This window comes from Grammomys surdaster, unplaced genomic scaffold (genome assembly GCF_004785775.1).
Source record: "Grammomys surdaster isolate TR1022 unplaced genomic scaffold, NIH_TR_1.0 210, whole genome shotgun sequence".
NCBI lineage: Eukaryota > Metazoa > Chordata > Mammalia > Rodentia > Muridae > Grammomys > Grammomys surdaster.
In genome coordinates, this window is record NW_021604655.1 from 8274 (window position 1) to 28024 (window position 19751).

At 41.8% G+C, this 19751-nt stretch overlaps 1 protein-coding gene and 1 pseudogene across 1 annotated transcript; both read right to left on the reverse strand.

The window, feature by feature from the left end:
- Positions 1–5032: 5032 nt before the first annotated feature.
- Positions 5033–18066, reverse strand: LOC114624786 (SNW domain-containing protein 1-like; the record flags this gene model as incomplete). The annotated part of the gene is given in 6 exon segments (XM_028771884.1): positions 5033–5231; positions 5316–5434; positions 12288–12677; positions 12917–13442; positions 17199–17548; positions 17551–18066. Coding segments are annotated over 6 exon segments (2100 nt in total), but the record flags the coding sequence as incomplete, so codon positions are not given.
- Positions 12252–13847, reverse strand: LOC114624802 (annotated as a pseudogene).
- Positions 18067–19751: the final 1685 nt, after the last annotated feature.

Consider the following 19751-nt stretch of genomic DNA (forward strand, 5'->3'; position numbering starts at 1 on the left):
CTGGGTGTGTCAGAATTCCTGGGGTCAAGCCACATCTGGTTGTGGGATCAGTGCATGGGATCCAGAGCACAGGCTCTGCTCCAGCACACAGGAGCAATCTGGACAGAGCCTGTGTGGCTGGACCGGGTTGCTCTGTCTCCTGGTTCCAGGTGGTCCCTGTTAGGCCAGGTATTAGGGCAGGGGTTAGAGTCTCACCTGTGATCCTAGATGTGTCAGAACACCTGTGGGTCAAGCTGTGTCTGGGCTGAGTAGGTGGGGATCCAGAGCACAGGCTCCACTTCTGGGTGCAGCTTGAAAAACCCAGTCAGTGCTCTTATCTATGTGTCATCTCCCCAATGACAAGACACTGTATTCTATATAGTGTTGTATATGTAGGATGTACTTTAAGCTCTCATAAAATAAATGTTAATATAATATTTATATAATAAATATAATACTTACATAACATTTCTTTACAAGAGCAGTAAGCTAGGCTTATGGCGAACAAAAGATTCATTTAGAGATCATGTGATGGCTGAGATTTTTAGGCCCCCGTAGCCCGGGGCTGACCTTTACTACATGAAGCTCCTGCTTCAGCTTTGTGAGTGATTTCATTCCAGGTGTAAACCACCATGCCCTATTGTATGGGACCTCCACCTTTGGCTGTTGTTCTGGTTAGCTTTATGTCAGCTTGACACAAGCTAGGGTCATTTGGAAAGAGGGAACTCTCAATTGAGGAAAATGCCTCCAGAAGACTGGCCTGTAGGCAAGTCTATAGTGCATTTGCTTAATCAGTGATCAGTGTGGGAGGGACCACACCCTGTTTTGAGTGAGGTCACACTTAGTGTTCCTAAGTGCTATAAAAAAGTAGGCAGGAGGAGCAAACAAATGAGTCTCATTCCTGCATGGCTTTTGCATCAGTTTCTGCCTTCAGTTCCTTTCCTGACTTCCTTCAGTGAAGTGTTCTCTGGCAAGCATAAATGTAAGTGAAATAAATCCTTCTTCCTCAAGCTGATTTTGGTCATGGTGTTTCATCAAAAGAATAGAAATCCTAACTAAGCAGGGCAGTGGTGGTGCACGCCTTTAATCCCATCACTTGGGAGGCAGAGGCAGGCAGATTTGAGTTCAAGGCCAGCCTGGTCTACAGAGTAAGTTCCAGGACAGCCAGGGCTACACAGAGAAACCCTGTTTCGAAAAATGAAAAAGAAAGAAAGAAAGAAAGAAAGAAAGAAAGAAAGAAAGAAAGAAAGAAAGAAAGAAAGATTAATTCTAACTAAGACAGATGTTAATCCACTGGGCCTGTGTGCCAGCACCAATAACCTGCCTCACAGAAGAAAGCCTCTCTGTTGTTTGTGAGTCACATGCATGCAGTGTCCTTGGAGGCCAGGAGAAGTGATTTGATCCCCTTGGACTGAGGTTGTGTTACAGACGGTTGTGAGCTGCTCTGTGGTGAATGAACATGAATGTAGTTGACGTATAAGACAGAGATTCTAACTCTTGAGTAATCCTTCACAACTGTGTTAGCTGCTAACCCATGCTTACTGTCAAATGTAAGGATTTGCATCTTGGAATTTTGCAAAAGGAGCATGGGAGATGGTGCCAAAGCCCATCTGCTTGCTCCTCCTACACAAATGACACTTTGTCCTTCTACCCACTGAAGAGATGTAAAAATTCATAGAGAAGTTTGAGACACCCCCCCCCCATCTGAATTAAGGTTAGCAAGTTCACAGGCCTAGGTTCCAGGAACTAGCTGGCCACCCAAAGAAAGAACTAGCCAGGGGACAGGTCAGCAAGGTCCTTATGACAAAGAATAGCTGAACTAATACAGGTTGGCTAAGTCACTCCAGGAAGTAGCTGACCACAAGAGAATGGTCAGGTTAAGGTCACATTCCTGAATATAATGTGTATAGGATGTTTCCCACTCCTCACCCTGGTTTATGACCAGCTAAATAATGAGTTAAGAATTTTCTACTATTTTTATGATGTGGGTTGGGATTTTCCACTGTTCCCTCTTGGTTTCCCTCTTCACCCCCCTGGTTTGTGGTTTTCTCCTTTAAATACCCCTTGCTCCCGAGCCTGGGGGTCGATGCTCCTCTTGTGAGCCTCGGCCTCAGCCGGCTGATATCCCTATACAGAAATAAAGCCTTTTGCAGTCTGTAACAAGTTTGGTCTCTCCAGTGATTCTGGGTAATTGTGATTTCCTGTGGCTTGAGTGGGGGTCTCCCCAATCCAGGAGTCTTTCACCCACAATCAGACATCAGCAAGTAGACCCTTTTGTCTCTCAGGATCCCATTGGCCTCAGCATGACTAGAATTTTCAATTGCTGTCTCTCCTAGTAAGAGAGTCTGTGCTGCCTGCTATGTGCCCCTTTCCTGGCAGAATGAGATTTAATTCACCAAGACTACTAAAACTGACATTAAAGCCCTTGGTCTGCCTCTCACATGAGGCCAGATCTACTTTGGGTGCAGAGGGTCAACAGAGACCAAGGAGCTCTGATGTTTCTGATGGGTTTTCTCCCTCCAATTACAGGAAGCATTGATCCATTGTTCTCTAATTGCTTGCTACAGTTGCATTTGGGCAATGCTTTATTTTCTTTCCTTTTGCTTTCTTTCCCCTTTGGACAAAAGCTTGGTTTCTGTCTCCTCTTTTTTTTTTTTTCTAAGACTGTGTTTCTGTATATAGCCCTGGCTGTCCTTGAATTCATTATGTAGACCAGGCTGACCTCAAACTTACAGAGGTCCTCCTGCCTCTACCTCAGTAGTACTTAAATTAAAGGTGAACACCACCACTCCTGGGAAAGTCTGGTTTCTGATATTTCTCTTGATCCTCCATTTCTTCCCTCTCCCTCTCTCTTTTCTTCCTTGGTCCTCTGCCACAATAGAGACACACTCTTCTTATGATAAACAGAGGAACATGGTGTGAACAGAAGAACATAGTGTGGCATTTTTGGAGAAGCCATTTTACCTCTTGTACACTGTTGCTGTGATGGTTAACTTTTATTGCCTTCTTGATGGGGCTTAGTATCACCATGGAAACAAATCTCTAGGCACATTTGAGGAATTTTGTACATTAGGTTAGTTGAGGTGGGGAGGCCTAAGAAAGACCTACTCAACAGGCTGAACACCAGTGGAAGACAGATGGGTGGCTTACTCTACTTCCTGCCTCCTGAGATGGCCATCTTTCTCTGTCACATGCTCCTCTTACCATGACGCTGTTCACATAGGCACACTCCGCTGGGAACTGGCTGGCCACAGACAGAAATCATCAAAGTATGAACCAAAATGAACATTTCTGTCCCTTTTAAGTATTTGGACAAAGCTGCTGAGCCCTGGACATGTAGCCAGTATAGAGGCCAGGCTTCGAGGGCAGAGGGAAGGGAAGGGTGGAAAAAACCTCTGGGATAAACACAGAGACTATTCAGTTCAGGGGCTTACTCAGCGCTGCTCTCCATAGTAGTATCACATTTTCAGTGTGTGGACATCTACAGGAGATCAGAACTTGCTATATAATTGAAGAATCATGGACAATGAAGGTTGGAAGGGCCCTTAGCATTCCATCCATGAAATCCTTTGCTTTACATGAGAAAACCCAAGACCCGTGGTCGATTAATGGTGTGGGGAAGGTTGGAATCCAATTTTCTTTTTTTTTTTTTTTTGTTTTGTTTTTTTGTTTTGTTTTTGTTTTGTTTTGTTTTTGGGGTTTTTTTTTTTCGAGACAGGGTTTCTCTATGTAGCCCTGTCTGTCCTGGAACTCACTCTGTGGTCAATAACTTGTTAGTTATGAAGAATTACCACTCATCATTTGCTCAATTCTTATTAAAATCGGCTGAAGACCCTAGGGTGTAACTGTCTTTAGCCTTACATGGTTACCAGAAATTGCTTTCTTTCTGACTCCATCACTGGTTCAAGTGGAACTCCCAATTCCAGAAGGCAGCCTTGGAATCAGCCTGGTGTGGCCTGGGCTCAACACAGTGTCTATGGCAGTAGTTCTCAGTCTTTGACTTCAATAGGGGTTACATATCTGATAACATGCATATCAGATATTTATGTTATGTTTCATAATAGCATCAAAACTAGAGTTATGAAGTAGCAACAAAATAATTTTATGGCTGAGATCATCACAACACAAGGAGTTGTATTAAAGGGTCCAAATACTAGGAAGGCTGAGAACCACTGATCTACACAGTGATCTTAGACAATCAGGTCTCTGGACCATAGTTTCCTCAATTCTAAAATGGAGTATAATGATGATAGGGATAGCATATATCATGAAGATTAAATACAAAAATATACATAAAGCATCCAGATTAGTATAGAACATCGAATGTAATCAAATACATACCGATTTATCCTACTCCAAGAAACTTGTTTAGGATTCTGATTCACAAAGGTTGCTGAAGAGACACCTCAGTTAAGTAAAGTACTTCTCTTTCAAACATGAGAACCTCAGTCTGATCCCCAGGAGCCCTCCCAGAAAAACAAACGAGGTCTAGCAGTGCATGCTTGAAATTCTAGCACCAGGGTGGCACCCACTGAGGGATCCCAAGAACTTGGCTAGACTACTTGTCAAATTGCAGGTCAATGGGATCCTGTCTTTAAAAAAAAGAAAAAGAAAAAGAAAAAGAAAAGGTGGTGGCACGTAAGGAAAGACATTGAGATTGTACTTGGCTGCCATACGGATAGATTCCCATTGTACACACCCAACATGTGTACCTGCACACACATGCAGTCACAGATACACATCACTCTGATGTAGAATATTCACCCCTTCTATCTCCTGGAGTAAAACAGAGTTCTAGGTTCTATCACAGAGATTTAGGGTTTGTTTGTTTGTTTTTATCTTTAGTCTTTTCTTTTTTACAGTCCAGTCTTTATTCCCCTCCAGGTCTCCCCTCTTACAATTCTTCATTCCATTCTTCTTCCCCTTGCTTCAAGAGGATGTCCCCACTCCCTGGGGTCTCAAGTGTCTCAAAGGTTAGGTGTATCTCTTCTCACTGAGGCCAGACCACCCAGTCCTCTGCTGTATATGTCAGATTTAGTTTTAAGAGGCCCCTCTACTGCTTCCTCTGCTTCTTGCCTTCACGCTCATGTTCCTTGGAGTGACTGCTATCAGAGCATCTTTTAGAGCCATGGTGCTGTTTTCCTTCTTCCAAAAACTTGTCCAAACCAAAACGATCTTCCTCAAACTGAACTGGTCCTTCTCGGCCCCTCTGTCTATGGTCTGTACCAGAAAACTCCTTATCAGGAACAAATCTGGGGGAAAAGGAGAAGAGGTCATGAACTACTTCTGTTTTACTGGCATAAACAGAACCAACCATCAGCTGTCTGCTTTGGTACCTGTTGGTCTTTATCCTGGTTTCGAGGTCATCACCATACACATCCTTGTCCTTGTCCAGACTTTTACTGGGCCTGTAGATACTCTGAGCCATATCTTTGCCAGCCCTCCAGGCCTGATCCTACCCTTCTGCACAGACATGATCTGGATTCCCTTTCCTATGCCTGACATTCTCAGGACTAACTACTAGTTCTACAAGGTGAAGGATGACTAGGGAACCTCATAGGGAGCTTTTTTTTTTTTTTTTTTTTTTTGGTTTTTCGAGACAGTGTTTCTCTGTGTAGTCCTGGCTGTCCTGGAACTCACTCTGTAGACCAGGCTAGCCTCGAACTCAGAAATCTGCCTGCCTCTGCCTCCCAAGTGCTGGGATTAAAGGCGTGCGCCACCACTGCCGGGCGTGGGAGCTTGAATTCTGTTAAGATAAATCATTTGATCGTGGCAAAGTTTGTTCTCATTTTATTACCAAGCTAAAGAACTGCCCTTCTTCCTGACTCACATTTATGCAGGTAACAACCCACCTCTTATCAGGAGCTGCCCTGGAAAGGTTCCGGTCGTGCTGCCTCTCTTTGCGCCTATCATGACGGATTTCATCTCTTTCATGGGCCTCTCCATCCTCTGTGGACACAGTTGAAAATCAGCTTGTCACTCTATTAGCTTCTCATATTTTGGACAAGAGGCTCATCAACCTTAGAAAACACCATGGTTTTTTTTCTTTTCTTTTCTTTTCTTTTTTTTTTTTTTGTGAGACATGGCCTAGGCTAGCTTCAAACTCTGGCCTTTGTATCCCATCCAGCTGCTGGGATTACAGGTGTGCACCACCACTTCTTTGTGGCCACACTCAGCCCTTTAACATTAACTGCAGTCAATTTAAATCCAGTTTGTGGAGACCCCTAGGTCAGCTACAAGTTACTGAAATCCACCTAAGTAGGAAGCTGGACTGTGGGAGAGGAGAGCATGTGGTGATGAAGGAAATCCAGTCATGCTAATTGTTACAAAAAATTAACCAGAGTCCAGGTGGAGAGAGGTTCATTTCATCATACATAGCTTTTCAGCTCTTCCTCCTCATGTTTGAGAATTGTCATGATAAAATGCAAAGACAGAGCTGGGGAAATGACTGAGTTGCTAAAGAGTCTGCTGTTCAAGCCTGAGGATCTGAGTGTGGATCTCTAGCAGCCAGGTAGACAGCTACACATTGAAGTGTGTGTCTGTCGAAAACTCCTCTAGTCAGCCAGCTGGGGAGCTTCCAACTCAGTAAGACCCTTTCTCAAAAATACAAATAGTGATTGAGCCAGGACACTCAATGTCACCCTCTTGCCTCCACATGAACATTTAATGGGTATGTGCATGCACACATCCATATCAGCATACACACACACACACCACACCACACTGATCTTTTTACAAATGGAAAGAAACGAGAACCATGTACACGCTTTTGTTGGAGCTTGCTGCACAGCCAGCCTAGCTAAATTTGTGAGCTCCAAGCAGAAAGGCTTTGTTTCAAAAACTAAGGTGACCCTTTCCACCTCTCACTTGGTCCTTTTTGCTGGGCAGACACCTAGCTGCTCTGCTCCGAGAAGACACCATATCCTGAGCCATCCTAGAGGAACCACTGAGCTCAGGAGCAGAGAGCTCAGGATCACAGGACCACAGAGACATCTGGACTCTGAGAAGTTCTGACACAAGCAAGATAACTGGAAAGACAGGCTCCAATCAGAGACAGTGTGTGCAGGTAGCACTAGAGTTAACCAGGTTGCGAAACGCACGCTTAAGAACATAAGCAACAGAAACCAAATTTACTTGGTATCATCAGAACCCAATTCTCCCACCATAGCAAGCCCTGGACACCCCATCACACCAGAGAAGCAGGATTTAGATTTAAAATCACTTCTCATGATGACGATAGAGGACTTTAAGAAGGACATAAATAACTCCCTTAAAGAATTAGGGGGGCGGGGGAGGAAGGGGTACATGGAGGCTGATGTTCGTGTGTCTCCACCAATCAAAGAGAGCTGGTATATCTAGGTTGGGTATTGGGTTACACTTCTGATTATATGGGTATCTTGTTATTGAGCATTACCAAACTTATACAGCCTTTGATTAACATTTTTTAAAAAGTTACTAATTTAAAAAATTAAATATAAAGAATAAAAAAACCTGAAAAAAAATCACAAAGCCTTTATTAATGCTAATTTAAAATTCTCCAGAGTCATAGCTTATAAAATGTGTATTTCTGAATTATCTTGATGAGTAAATTGTTTTTCTTTTAACTACTTGAGGTGTTTATGATGGGAAGACATGAAGTTAACTGATTGCAGTATGATTTATTACCCCAGTGGTTTACTTTTTACAAATATTACAATGACTACACATTGTATAAATTGCCATGTTATCATACTCTTGTAAGTCCTGGGGTGGGGGGGGGGGAAACAAACACATGGTTCCATCTTTGGTTTCCAAAAGAATTTGATTATTTTTCATAACTTCTTTGAGAACTTCAAACAACGGCTATTTATTATATTCTCTCCTATTTCAGTTCTTCCAAGATCCATTCCCCTTTGCCTACACACTCAAATGTCAGTTCTTTTCTTAAAAACACATTTACTCTGAAAAAAAAAAAAAAGAAGAATTACAGGAGAATACAGGTAAACAAGTAGAAGCCCTGAAAGAGGAGACACAAAAATGCATTATAGAACTGCAAGAAAACACAACCAAACAGGTGAAAGAATTTAAAAAACCGCCAGGCGGTGGTGGCACACACCTTTAATCCCAGCACTTGGGAGGCAAAGGCAGGTGGATTTCTGAGTTCAAGAGTTCGAGGCTAGCCTGGTCTACAGAGTGAGTTCCAGGACAGCCAGGGCTACACAGAGAAACCCTGTCTCGAAAAAACAACCCCCCCCCAAAAAAAAAAAACCATCCAAGATCTAAAAATGGAAGTAGAAACAATAAAGAAATCTCAAAGGGAGACTACCCTGGAGATAGAAAACCTAGGAAAGAAATCTGGAGTCATAGACACAAGCATCACCAACAGAATACAAAAGATAGAAGAGAGAATCTCATGTGTAGAAGATACCATGGAAAACATTGACACAACTGTCAAAGAAAATGCAAAATGCAAAAGGCTCCTAACCCAAAACATCCAGGAAATCCAGGACACAATGAGAAGACCAAAATTAAGGATAATAGGTATAGATGAGAGTGAAGATTTCCAACTTAACAGGCCAGTAAACATCTTCAACAAAATTATAGAGGAAAACTTTCCTAACCTAAAGAAAGAGATGTTCATGAACATACAAGAAGCCTACAGAACTCCAAATAGACTAAACCAGAAAAGAAATTCCTCTCATCACATAATAATCAAAACATCAAATGCACAAAACAAAGGAAAAATACTAAAAGCAGTAAGGGAAAAATGTCAAGTAACAAAGGCAGACCTATAAGAATTACACCAGACTTCTCACCAGAGACTATAAAAGCCAGAAGATCCTGGACAGATATCATACAGACCCTAAGAGAACACAAATGCCAGCCCAGACTACTATGCCCAGCAAAACTCTCAATTACCATAGATGGAGAAACCAAGATATTCCATGACAAAACCAAATTTACACAGTATCTTCCCACAAATCCAGCACTTCAAAGGATAATTGAAGGAAAACTGCAACAAAAGGAGGGAAACTACAACCTAGAAAAAGCAAGAAAGTAATCTTCCAACAACCTCAAAAGAAGATAGCTACACAAACATAATTCCACTTCTAATAACAAAAATAACAGGAAGCCATAATCATTTTTCCTTAATATCTCTTAACATCAATGAACTCAATTCCCCAATAAAAAGATGTAGACTAACATACTAGATACGTAAACAGGACCCAGAATTTTGCTGGATACAGAAAATGCACCTCAGTGACAAAGACAGACACTACCTCAGAGTAAAAGGATGGAAAACAATTTTCCAACAAATGGCCCCAAGAAACAAGCTGGTATAGCCATTCTAATATCAAATAAAATCAACTTTGAACCAAAAGTAATCACAAAAGATAAGGAAGGACACTTCATACTTATCAAAGGAAAAATCTACCAAGATGAACTCTCAATTCTGAACATCTATGCTCCAAATGTAAGGGCACCCATTTACATAAAAGAAACTTTACTAAAACTCAAAGCACACAATGCATCTCACACAATAATAGTGGGGGATTTCAACACCAAACTCTCAGCAATGGACAGATCATGGAAACAGAAACAAAACAAATACACAATGAAATTACCAGAAGTTATGGGGAAAATGGATTTAACAGATATCTATAGAACATTTCATCCTAAAACAAAAGAATATACCTTTTTCTCAGCACCTCATGGTACCCTCTCCAAAATAGACCATATAATTGGTCACAAAACAGGCCTCAACAGATTAAAAAAAAAATTGAAATAATCCCTTGCATCCTATCAGATCACCATGGACTAAGGCTGGTCTTCAATAACGACAAAAACAATGGAAAGCCCACATACATGTGTGTGGGGAAAATTAAAGAAGGCCGCCGCCGTGGCGGCTCCCACATTAGGGAGAAAATCCTATGGTTCCAGCGGCCTGAGGGCCTTGGCGGTGGCAGGCCCCAGTAACACGAGGAAGTCCTTGGTTCCAAAAAGGTTTATTGTCATGGCAGATAATAGATGGATCTAGGTGTACCCCCCCAAAACTCAGGGCAGTCCCAAGTTATATAGGGAGGGAGAAAGGGGGAGGATTGGGGGAGGATCTGGGGAGGCATGTTTAATTTGCTCTGCCCTCTGGCCTTCATTAGTATGTAAATCCCTAGGGCCTGAGGCCTATAGCCTGGCCTATGTGACTCTATGGAGACTGTAACTGCTTTTCAGGATCCTGGATGATGGGGGGGACCGAACTCCTGCCGGTTCTCGAGCAGAATTCCACGGAGAATCTCGGGGTTCTAGGCACCTGCTCAACCATGACCCAGGATACCCTTACTCAGTCCCACACATGTGGAAACTGAACAACGCTCTACTCAATGATGCATTGGTCAAGGAAGACATAAAGAAAAAAATTAAAGACTTTTTAGACTTTAATGAAAATGAGGGCCAGGCAGTGGTGGCACACTTCTTTGATCCCAGCACTTGGGAGGCAGAGGCAGGAGGATGTCTGAGTTCAACACCAGCCTGGTCTACAAAGTGAGTTCTAGGACAGCCAGGGCTACACAGAGAAACCCTGTCTCGAAAAAACAAACAAAAAAAAAAGAAAAAGAAAGAAAGAAAGAAAGAAGGAAGGAAGGAAGGAAGGAAGGAAGGAAAGAAAGAAAGAAAGAAAGAAAGAAAGAAAGAAAGAAAGAAAGAAAAAGTGAGGACACATCATACCAAAAGTGTGGGACTTCATGAAAGCAGTGCTAAGACAAAAACTCATAGCTCTAAGTGACTACAAAAAGAAACTGGAATGAGCATACACTAACAACTTGACAGCACACCTGAAAGCTCTAGAACAAAAAGAAGCAAATACACCCAGGAGGAGTAGAAGGCAGGAAATAATCAAACTCAGGGCTGAAATCAACCAAGTAGAAACTGAAAGAACTATACAAAATATCAACAAAACCAGGAGCTGGTTCTTTGAGAAAAATCAACAAGATAGATAAACCCTTAGCCAGACTAACCAGAGGGTACAGAGACAGTATCCAAATTAATAAAATCATACATGAAAAGGGAAACATAACAACAGAAACTGAGGAGATTCAAAACATCATCAGATCCTACTACAAAAGCCTATACTCAACAAAACTGGAGGTCTAAAGGAAATGGACAACTTTCTAGACAGATACCAGATACCAAAGTTAAATCAGGAGCAGATAAACCATCTAAACAGTCCCATAACCCCTAAAGAAATAGTAGTCATTAAAAGTCTCCCCACCAAACAAAGCACAGGACCAGATGGTTTTAGTGCAGAATTCTATCAGACCTTCGAGGAAGACCTAATACTAATTCTCTTCAAACTACTCCACAAAATTGAAACAGAAAGAACACTACTCAATTCATTCTATGAAGCCACGATCATGCTCATACCTAAACCTCACAAAGATCCAACAAAGAAAGAGAACTTCAGGCCAATCTCCCTTATGAATATCGATGCAAAAATACTCAATTAAATTCTCACAAACCAAATCCAAGAACATATCAAAACAATCATCCATCATGATCAAGTAGGCTTTATCCCAGGAATGCAGGGATGATTCAATATTTGGAAATCCATCAATGTAATTCACTATATACACAAAATCAAAGGAAAAAATCCACATGATCATCTCACTAGATGCTTAGAAAGCATTTGATAAAATTCAACATCCCTTCATTGTAAACATCTTGGAAAGATCAGGAAGTCAAGCCCCATACCTCAACATAGTTAAAGCAATATACAGCAAGCCAGTAGCCAAAATCAAACTAAATGAAGAGAAACTTGAAGCAATCCCACTAAAATCAGGCACTAGACAAGGCTGCCCACTTTCTCCCTACCTATTCAATATAGTACTGCAAGTCCTACCCAGAGCAATTAGACAACAGAAGGAGGCCAAAGGGATACAAATAGGAAAGGAAAGGAAAAAGTCAAAATTTCACTATTTGCAGATGATATGATAGTATACTTAAATGACCCTAAAACTTCCACCAGAGAACTCCTTTTTTTTTTTTTAAAGAAGAATGGAACTTAATCTTTATTTACAGGACATGACAGGGTACGAAATTACACATAGAAATAAACTCAGAGGACAGCTTCATAGAGTATGTACAGTTTATAACTGTTCAAGTATAGTTTTTTTGTAAAAAGTACTACAGTAACAAAGCACATTTAAAAAGAGTTCTTAGTAGAGAAACAGTAAGACAAATTTATGAGAACACAGAAATAGCACAGCACATAGCTAACAACTTTGTGCCTTGGCTAGACATTAGAAGTTAAAGGTCCCGGGAGCTCCATCCTGAACTTGGAAGGCGAAGCCTTCAGAGGTAGTTTCTGGCACCCCATTTTGATCTTCCTCTTCCTCCACTGAGAAGTACTTCTCAATTAAGTTTAATGAGGCCTTGTATAAAGACTCGTTTTCATGGCTCTGTAGTGCCTCAATTTTATCCAAGCCTCCACACTCTTCAATCATTATACTGAGTTTTTCTGTCTCACCTAGTTTCTCGGCAGCCTGAAAGATATTTGAAATGGCATCAAGAATAACCTGAATAACCTTGGTATCTTTTGCACTCAAGAAGTTCATCAAAGGTTCTATTATCCCACAATGAACGAGATACACAATCTGTTCAACAGTCCCACCACTGGTATAGTTGGTTATAGCCCACGCGGCCTCCTTCTGTGTCTTAAAATCTGCCTTAGAGAGGACACCAACAAGAAACGGGACTACGCCATGATTCACAACTTGCTATATCTTGTCCTGGCGTCTGGCTGTAATGTTCGACATTGTCCACGTGGCCTCCTTCTGAATATTAGTGTTGGGATTTGTTAGCAGGCTGGGAAAGACTGCAAGTGCTCCTGCATCTATCACTTTCTGAGTCTGTTCATCTGTTCCAGTGTTCCAATATTCCCTATGGCTCTCAGTGCAGGAGTCACAATGGGCAATTCAGTAGCTCCCAGAAGCTTCACAAGTTGGGGAACAACTCCCTTCTTCACAACCATCTCAATCCGCTCATTTGGACCATCAGTCAGGTAGGAAATAGCCCAGCAGGAATCTGCTAGTACTTCTGGATCATTGTGGTGCAGAAGCCGAACTAACGTAGGAAGAATCAGCTCGACAGCATCTAAGGGGGGCGCAGGATTCTTGTTTCGACAAAGGTTTGAGAGTGTCCAGGTAAGATTCCATAAGTAACCACATGCCAAGGATAACAGATCAGGAACTGCAAGAAGTGCCAACAGTGGGTCAATTGCACCATGTTTGATAACTAAGTCTCGAAAAACTGAACCATCACCTGCAATGTTTCCAAGAGCCCATACAGCTTGCTCGCTGATGTGAGCATGGGGAGATGCCAAGAGAGAGATGAATGCTGGGATAGCACCTCCGTCTACCACAGCTTTGGTCTGCTCAGATGTTCCAGAAGCAATGTTGGTGAGTGCCCAAGCAGATTCAAACTGAATGGAACTACAATCAGTTTTGCCCAAGAAGGACACAAATTTTAGGATCAAACCAGTCCGGATGATGTTGTCTATAGGAGGCTGTTTCTCTCTAGAAAGCAGTTTCCGAGCTGCTTGAGTAGCTTGGAGCTGGCTTTCCAAATTGTTACTGTTTATGCCTTTAACAATGTCCTCAGCAGGCCAATTTACAGTACCCTGATTGTTTCAGTTTTCCTGGAGTGGAGAAGTAGTAGCATCATCAGGAAATGAGCTGACATTTCTCCTTTTCAGCATCTGGTCATCTTTTTTAGCTTTTCTAAGTTCCACATTAACTTCTATTCGGAGGCGACACATTTCTGTACTGTCTTTTCCCTTGTTCTTGAATCTGTTAAAGCCTGGCAGCTGGTGAATTAGTATTCTCGTTGGTAGACATGGTTGCAGAACAGGAGGAAAGCTGCACAGCCAGCTCAGACTTCCACGAAAGTCGGCGCGGGGCTCTCAAGCTGCGGGTCGGCGGCTGTCGAAACGTCCACTAGCCCTCAGCCCTCAGACTTTGTCCAGAGAACTCCTAAACCTGATAAACAACTTCAGCCAAGTGGCTGGATATAAAATAAACTCAAACAAATCAGTAGCCTTTCTCTACTTAAAGGATAAACAGGCTGAGAAAGCCACTAGGGAAATGACACCCTTCAGAATAGTCACAAATAATATAAAATACCTTGGTGTGAATCTACCCAAGCAAGTGAAAGATCTGTATGACAGGAACTTCAAGTCTCTGAAGAAAGAAATCGAGGAAGATCAGAAGATGGAAAGATCTCCCATGCTCGTGGATTGGCAGGATTAATATAGTAAAAGTGGCCATCTTGCCAAAAGCAATCAACAGATTCAATGCAATACCCATCAAAATTCCTAATCAATTCTTCATAGAGATAGAAAGAGCAATTTAGAATAACAAAAAAAAAAAACAGAGTAGCAAGAACTATTCTCAACAATAAAAGAACTTCTGGGGGAATCACCAACCCTGATCTCAAACTGTACTACAGAGCAATAGTGATTAAAAAAAAAAAAAAAAAAAACTACATGGTATTGGTACAGAAACAGGCAGGGAGATCAATGGAATAGAATTGAAGACCCAGAAATGAACCCACACACCTATGGTCACTTGATCTTAGCATCAAAAGGTGCTAAAACCATCCAGTGGAAAAAGGACAGCATTTTCAACAAATGATGCTGGCTCAACTGGAGGTCAGCATGTAGAAGAAAGCAAATCGATCCATTCTTATCTCCTTGTACAAAGCTCAAGTCTAAGTGGATAAAGGACCTTCCCATAAAACCAGATAGGCTGAAACTAATAGAAGAGAACGTGGGGAAGACCCTCAAATACCTGGGCACAGGGGAAAAGTTCCTGAACAGAACACCAATGGCTTATGCTCTAAGATCAAGAATTGACAAATGGGACCTCATAAAGTTGCAAAGCTTCTGTAAAGCAAAGGGCACTGTCAATAGGACAAAACGGCAACCAACAGATTGGGAAAAGATCTTTACCAATCCTACATCTGATAGAGGGCTAATATCCAATATATACAAAGAACTCAAGAAATTAGACTCCAGACAACCAAATAACCCTATTAAAAATGGGGTACAGAGCTAAACAAAGAATTCTCAACTGAGGAAACTCGAATGGCTGAGAAGCACCTTAAGAAATGTTCAGTATCCTTAGTCATCAGGGCAATGCAAATCAAAACAACCCTGAGATTCCACCTCACACCAGTCAGAATGGCTAAGATCAAAACCTCAGGTGATAGCAGATGTCATTGACTCTCTGTCCAACAAGGTCTAAAAACTTGAGGTAAGGCAGCTTGTCCCATGTGGGATATAGGCAAGTAAAGGTGGGTCAGGAACATATGTCCAATACAGCTTCCCAGTCACCATTGTCAGGGCACTTGGGAAGCTCACAGGTCAGCATCATCTTTGTCTCAGCAACAGCGTGTCTCACCAATCATTCTGGCAGCCACCATGTTCCTATAGCATCCTGCAGGAAAAAAAAACACAAACATGCCCTCTTCTCCATATTAGATACCTGGTCAGGATCATGCCATATGCTTGTAAATGGATCCTTCCTTTTCACCTAGGCATAAGTATGCCTAGTTGAAGGGTGCCCTAGACACTCAGCAGAAAGTTCCTTGGCATTCAATTTTTTTTAATTTAAAATAAAAAGAGTATGATTAAAAAAAAAAAAACCTAAGGTGACTTCTGGCCAGCTTTAATAGTGCCACAGAAGCCACTGGGGGGTGGAATGCAGGAATTAGTGGTGTTATCCAAGTGCTGGACCCTGCACACCACAATCCTGACCTGTCCGGCAGGGTGAGCCCACTGGTGCAGCAGGGACAGTGCTGTCATGGGGCTGACCTGCTGTTTTGGGGTCAGATCCCTAGCTGCTCTGACACATCTCCTATGCACAGAATCAGCTGTACTCGGGTAAACTCAAGGGCTTTTGTAGTCATCTATCTTTCTATCTAGAATGTTCTTCTCCCAGATAGCCACATGGTTTATTCCAGGTCTTTGTACGAATATTAGCTTTTACAAGTAAGCCCCCTTCTGACAAGACTTTCTTTCTGGCATTTTTATATCCCTTGTCTTTTATTTTTCTTTAATCATTGTATTATATACTATATGATTCACTTCATTTGCTTTGTTGTTGTTGTTTTAAAGACAGGATCTTACTATTTAACTTTGACCATCCTCAAACTCTCCATCCTCCTGCCTCAGCCTCCTCAGTGCTAGAAGTAGAAGTATACTTCCAAGTGAGTTACTCTCATACTACAGATTTCTTTAAGATATGTACTCCTTCTTTTGGGGGAGTTCAGTTCTACATTATTTCTGAAATAACTCAATTTTTCTTGTACATATAACCTACTTTTGTATGCTGTAAAAATACCCCCCCACACGCATGCTCAGACCACAAGGACCTTAAAAGATGACATATATGTTGTCACAAAGTAACACATAGGGTAGCACTTCAAGCCTATAAGCAATAGGAATTAGGAAATGCATCCCTTATTTTACATATCCTCACTAATTCTGGAAGCTCTGGCACCTGAGGGACATAGGATTTCCGTTCATTTGTTTGTTTTTTGAGACTCTCTATGTACTTGTGGTTTTCAATGCAACACTGGCTGTCCTGAAACCCACTTTTAGAGCAGACTGGCCTCGAACCTATAGAAGTTCACCCGACTGTGTCTCGGGAGTGCCACCATGCTCTGCAACACAAAGGTTTTATTTTTAGGCCTTATTTTTTTAGACAGGATCTGGCTATGTAGTCCAGAGTAGCCTTCAACTTGTTATCCCACTGCTTCATTTCATGTGTGCAGGAATCACACGCATGTAACTCCACTCCTGACAGCACTGTGAAGAGCAATGCTACACAGCAGAATAGCCAGCAATAAATAAATAAATAAATAAATAAATAAATAAATAAATAAAACAATGATACAGCCCTAATCACCACCTCCTACCCCTGAACATTCAACTGTTGTCCTTTCTCCAGTGAACATTGAGATTGGCTTAATTTTTTCTTGGAAATAATTCTAACCTAGAAGTTTGACCTTCATGGAGAATCCTATCTTTAATAAAGAAGCATCATTTCTAGTGTAGTTTAAAATGCCCCATGAAGCTGTCTCTCTATTACTCTGGGGAACACCAGGTCTCAGATGCTGAATGTGTGTACTTCCGCTGAGCTCTGCTCTCAGAAGTTGTAATTTCTTATTGGGAATGTTAAGCTAACTGAGGAGCTAAAGCTTCAAGGAATGTCCACAGGCTGCAATTCCTTCCTGAGCAATCCCCAGGAACAGTCCTAAGAGACAGTGTGACAATAATCCCCTTAGAGTTCTTGCAGTTGGAAATACAAAGAGGGATTTTCCACTCCTGCTGTTCCTTCACAGTCCTCTTCCCAGAAGAAGAGTACATTACAGATGTAGGAGGAGATGGTGGTCCCCGAGGACATTTCTTATTAATCTTGAATCTTGGAGGCTCCATTGGGGCTTTCTGCACTCCTACCATGCGAATCACCCTCGGTTTCACTCCAGAATCGAATGCTTATCCTTGCTGAGATGGAGTGTACTGGTTATACTGAGCTGAGCAGGCGCCAGTTTGTCAGCTGCATGAACTGGCATGGCCGCAGTAACCTTCCTTGATACTATCTTCTCCAAGGCTGCTCTTGTACTTTCTGTTATTTCTTTACTCATCTCTTCATCAGGCCTTTGCAGTTCTGGGTCATCTGGATTCATAACCTCCTTTGGAACAAGGTCAGTATATTTGCTATAAATGACCTTGTCTTTGGAGTGTCCCTGTCCAGCAATTGTGTCATATTTAATTTTCCCTTCCTGATCCAAATGAATGGGCAGATCTTTGGATTTTTTTTTCTTTTGCCCCATATCCAGAGTAAACTGGGCCACATGGATTTCAGAAAAAGCACCTCCATCTCCAAAATCCTCCGGCAACCGTGGAATCCAGCCTTTCCTGTATCAATATGAGGGAGGTTCCTTTCCAGACAAATCCAGAGAGGTCTGCAGTGATCTCTGAGATCTTGCCCTTTCTTCAGCTTCAAGTTGATCCTGAGATAGCTGAGTAGGCACAGGTAAAAAGCTACAGGAAATCAAAGTCAGAATTTAATTATCACAATTAGCTATGATATTCCTTTGCTCAGCACATAGACATTTTAATGATTTCTAGAAGCATTCAGTATTTATTATATTCTAATGTGTGGAAAGAAAAAAACTACTCAGAGACAAATAGTAAAGATCCCCTGACTAGTCCAGGAGCAAATGTTTGTCCAGACTTAAAAACTAACAGGTATGTTTTTACACAGCTGACAATCTGCAGATTTCTGTGTTTCTATACTTTATACAGAAGCCAACCACCAGCTCATAGTGTCCTAAGAATCCTTCCTAATTTTTGTTTAACAAGGTCTAATTAGGTAGCCCAGGCTGATCTCAAACTTGAACTCTCTAGCCTCAGCCTCTAGAATTTTGAGTTTATAGAGGAGTTTAACACTATGTTACTGTGCTTTCCTATTTTTTTCTTCTTTTCTGTAGACAGGGACTCACTGTGTAAATCCAGCTGCTTCCCCACTTCTGGGATTACAGCTCTCCAGACCATCTATCTTTCTGCATCATGATTAACTATTCATTTACCAGACTGAGCAACCTGAGGAGAGGAACTGCATCCTGTGCTTCTTTTGTCCCTAACTGTCCCAGCCCTGTCTGGTAACAGGAGATGCTCCAACATTTCCATGTGATTCACTCTGCATTCATGGTTTTATATCATGGTAGTCTTCTTGCCTTTATTTTAACAAGTCATCTCAAATCCTTTGTCAAAAAATATTAAATATTCACCCGGATGTTTTTAAACTTACTTATTAAGGGTCTCATTAGTTAGCCCAGGCTCACCCTAAACTCAGAGATCTGCTTGTCTCTACTTACCAAGAGCTAGGATTAAAGTCACGAAGCAGTACACCCAGCCAGACTCACATTTTTATTTAGTTTGTGTATGAAGGGGGGGGGTGTGTTTGTGTGTGTGTGTGTGTGTGTGTGTGTGTGTAATGGCACTATTGAAGTGTGAAGACAACTGTGGGAATAAGTTCTCTCTTCCCATCATGTGGGTCCCACAGATGGAACTCCTGGTCTTTGAGCTTGGCAGCAAGTGCTTCTATCCACTAAGACATCCCTTGATAACCCTGTATTCCAAACTTTTAAGTTATACTCTTAGCTTGTCCCAGCTGTAGCATTTATTATCTGAATGCATTATCAATTGCTTTTTCTTATGGAATCTCTCTCCTAAAGGAAGTAAGCTCATGAGCATATTGAGTAAAAAGATACAGGAAGCTTACCTTACCATCTCACCAAATAACCAATAGAACACAGGACACCGGGTATGTGTCTTGTACTTTTCCCACACACCCAGCAAACAAGCAATACTCCAGAAGACTGCAACTATGTATTTCCTAATTCAACTCAGTCCCCAGAGACTGAGGACTCAACACCAATGGACTGCCTCTACTTCCAATAACCACCAGAGACTTTGTCACCAGTATTTTGGTTGCACTGACTAAAATTGGGGTCCCCACTGTTTTAAATATTAAATATTCTCTTCAGATTCAGTACAGAGGTATGCTGAGATGGATTTTGAGTGACTAGTTCCTTTAATAAAGGCAACAGAAGCTGGAGTATGGTGGAGACCTTAATCCCACTTGGGAGGCAGATGCAGGTGGATCTGTATGACCAGGCCAACCCAGTCTTCAGAGCACGTTCCAGGTCAGCCAGAGCTACACAGAGAAACA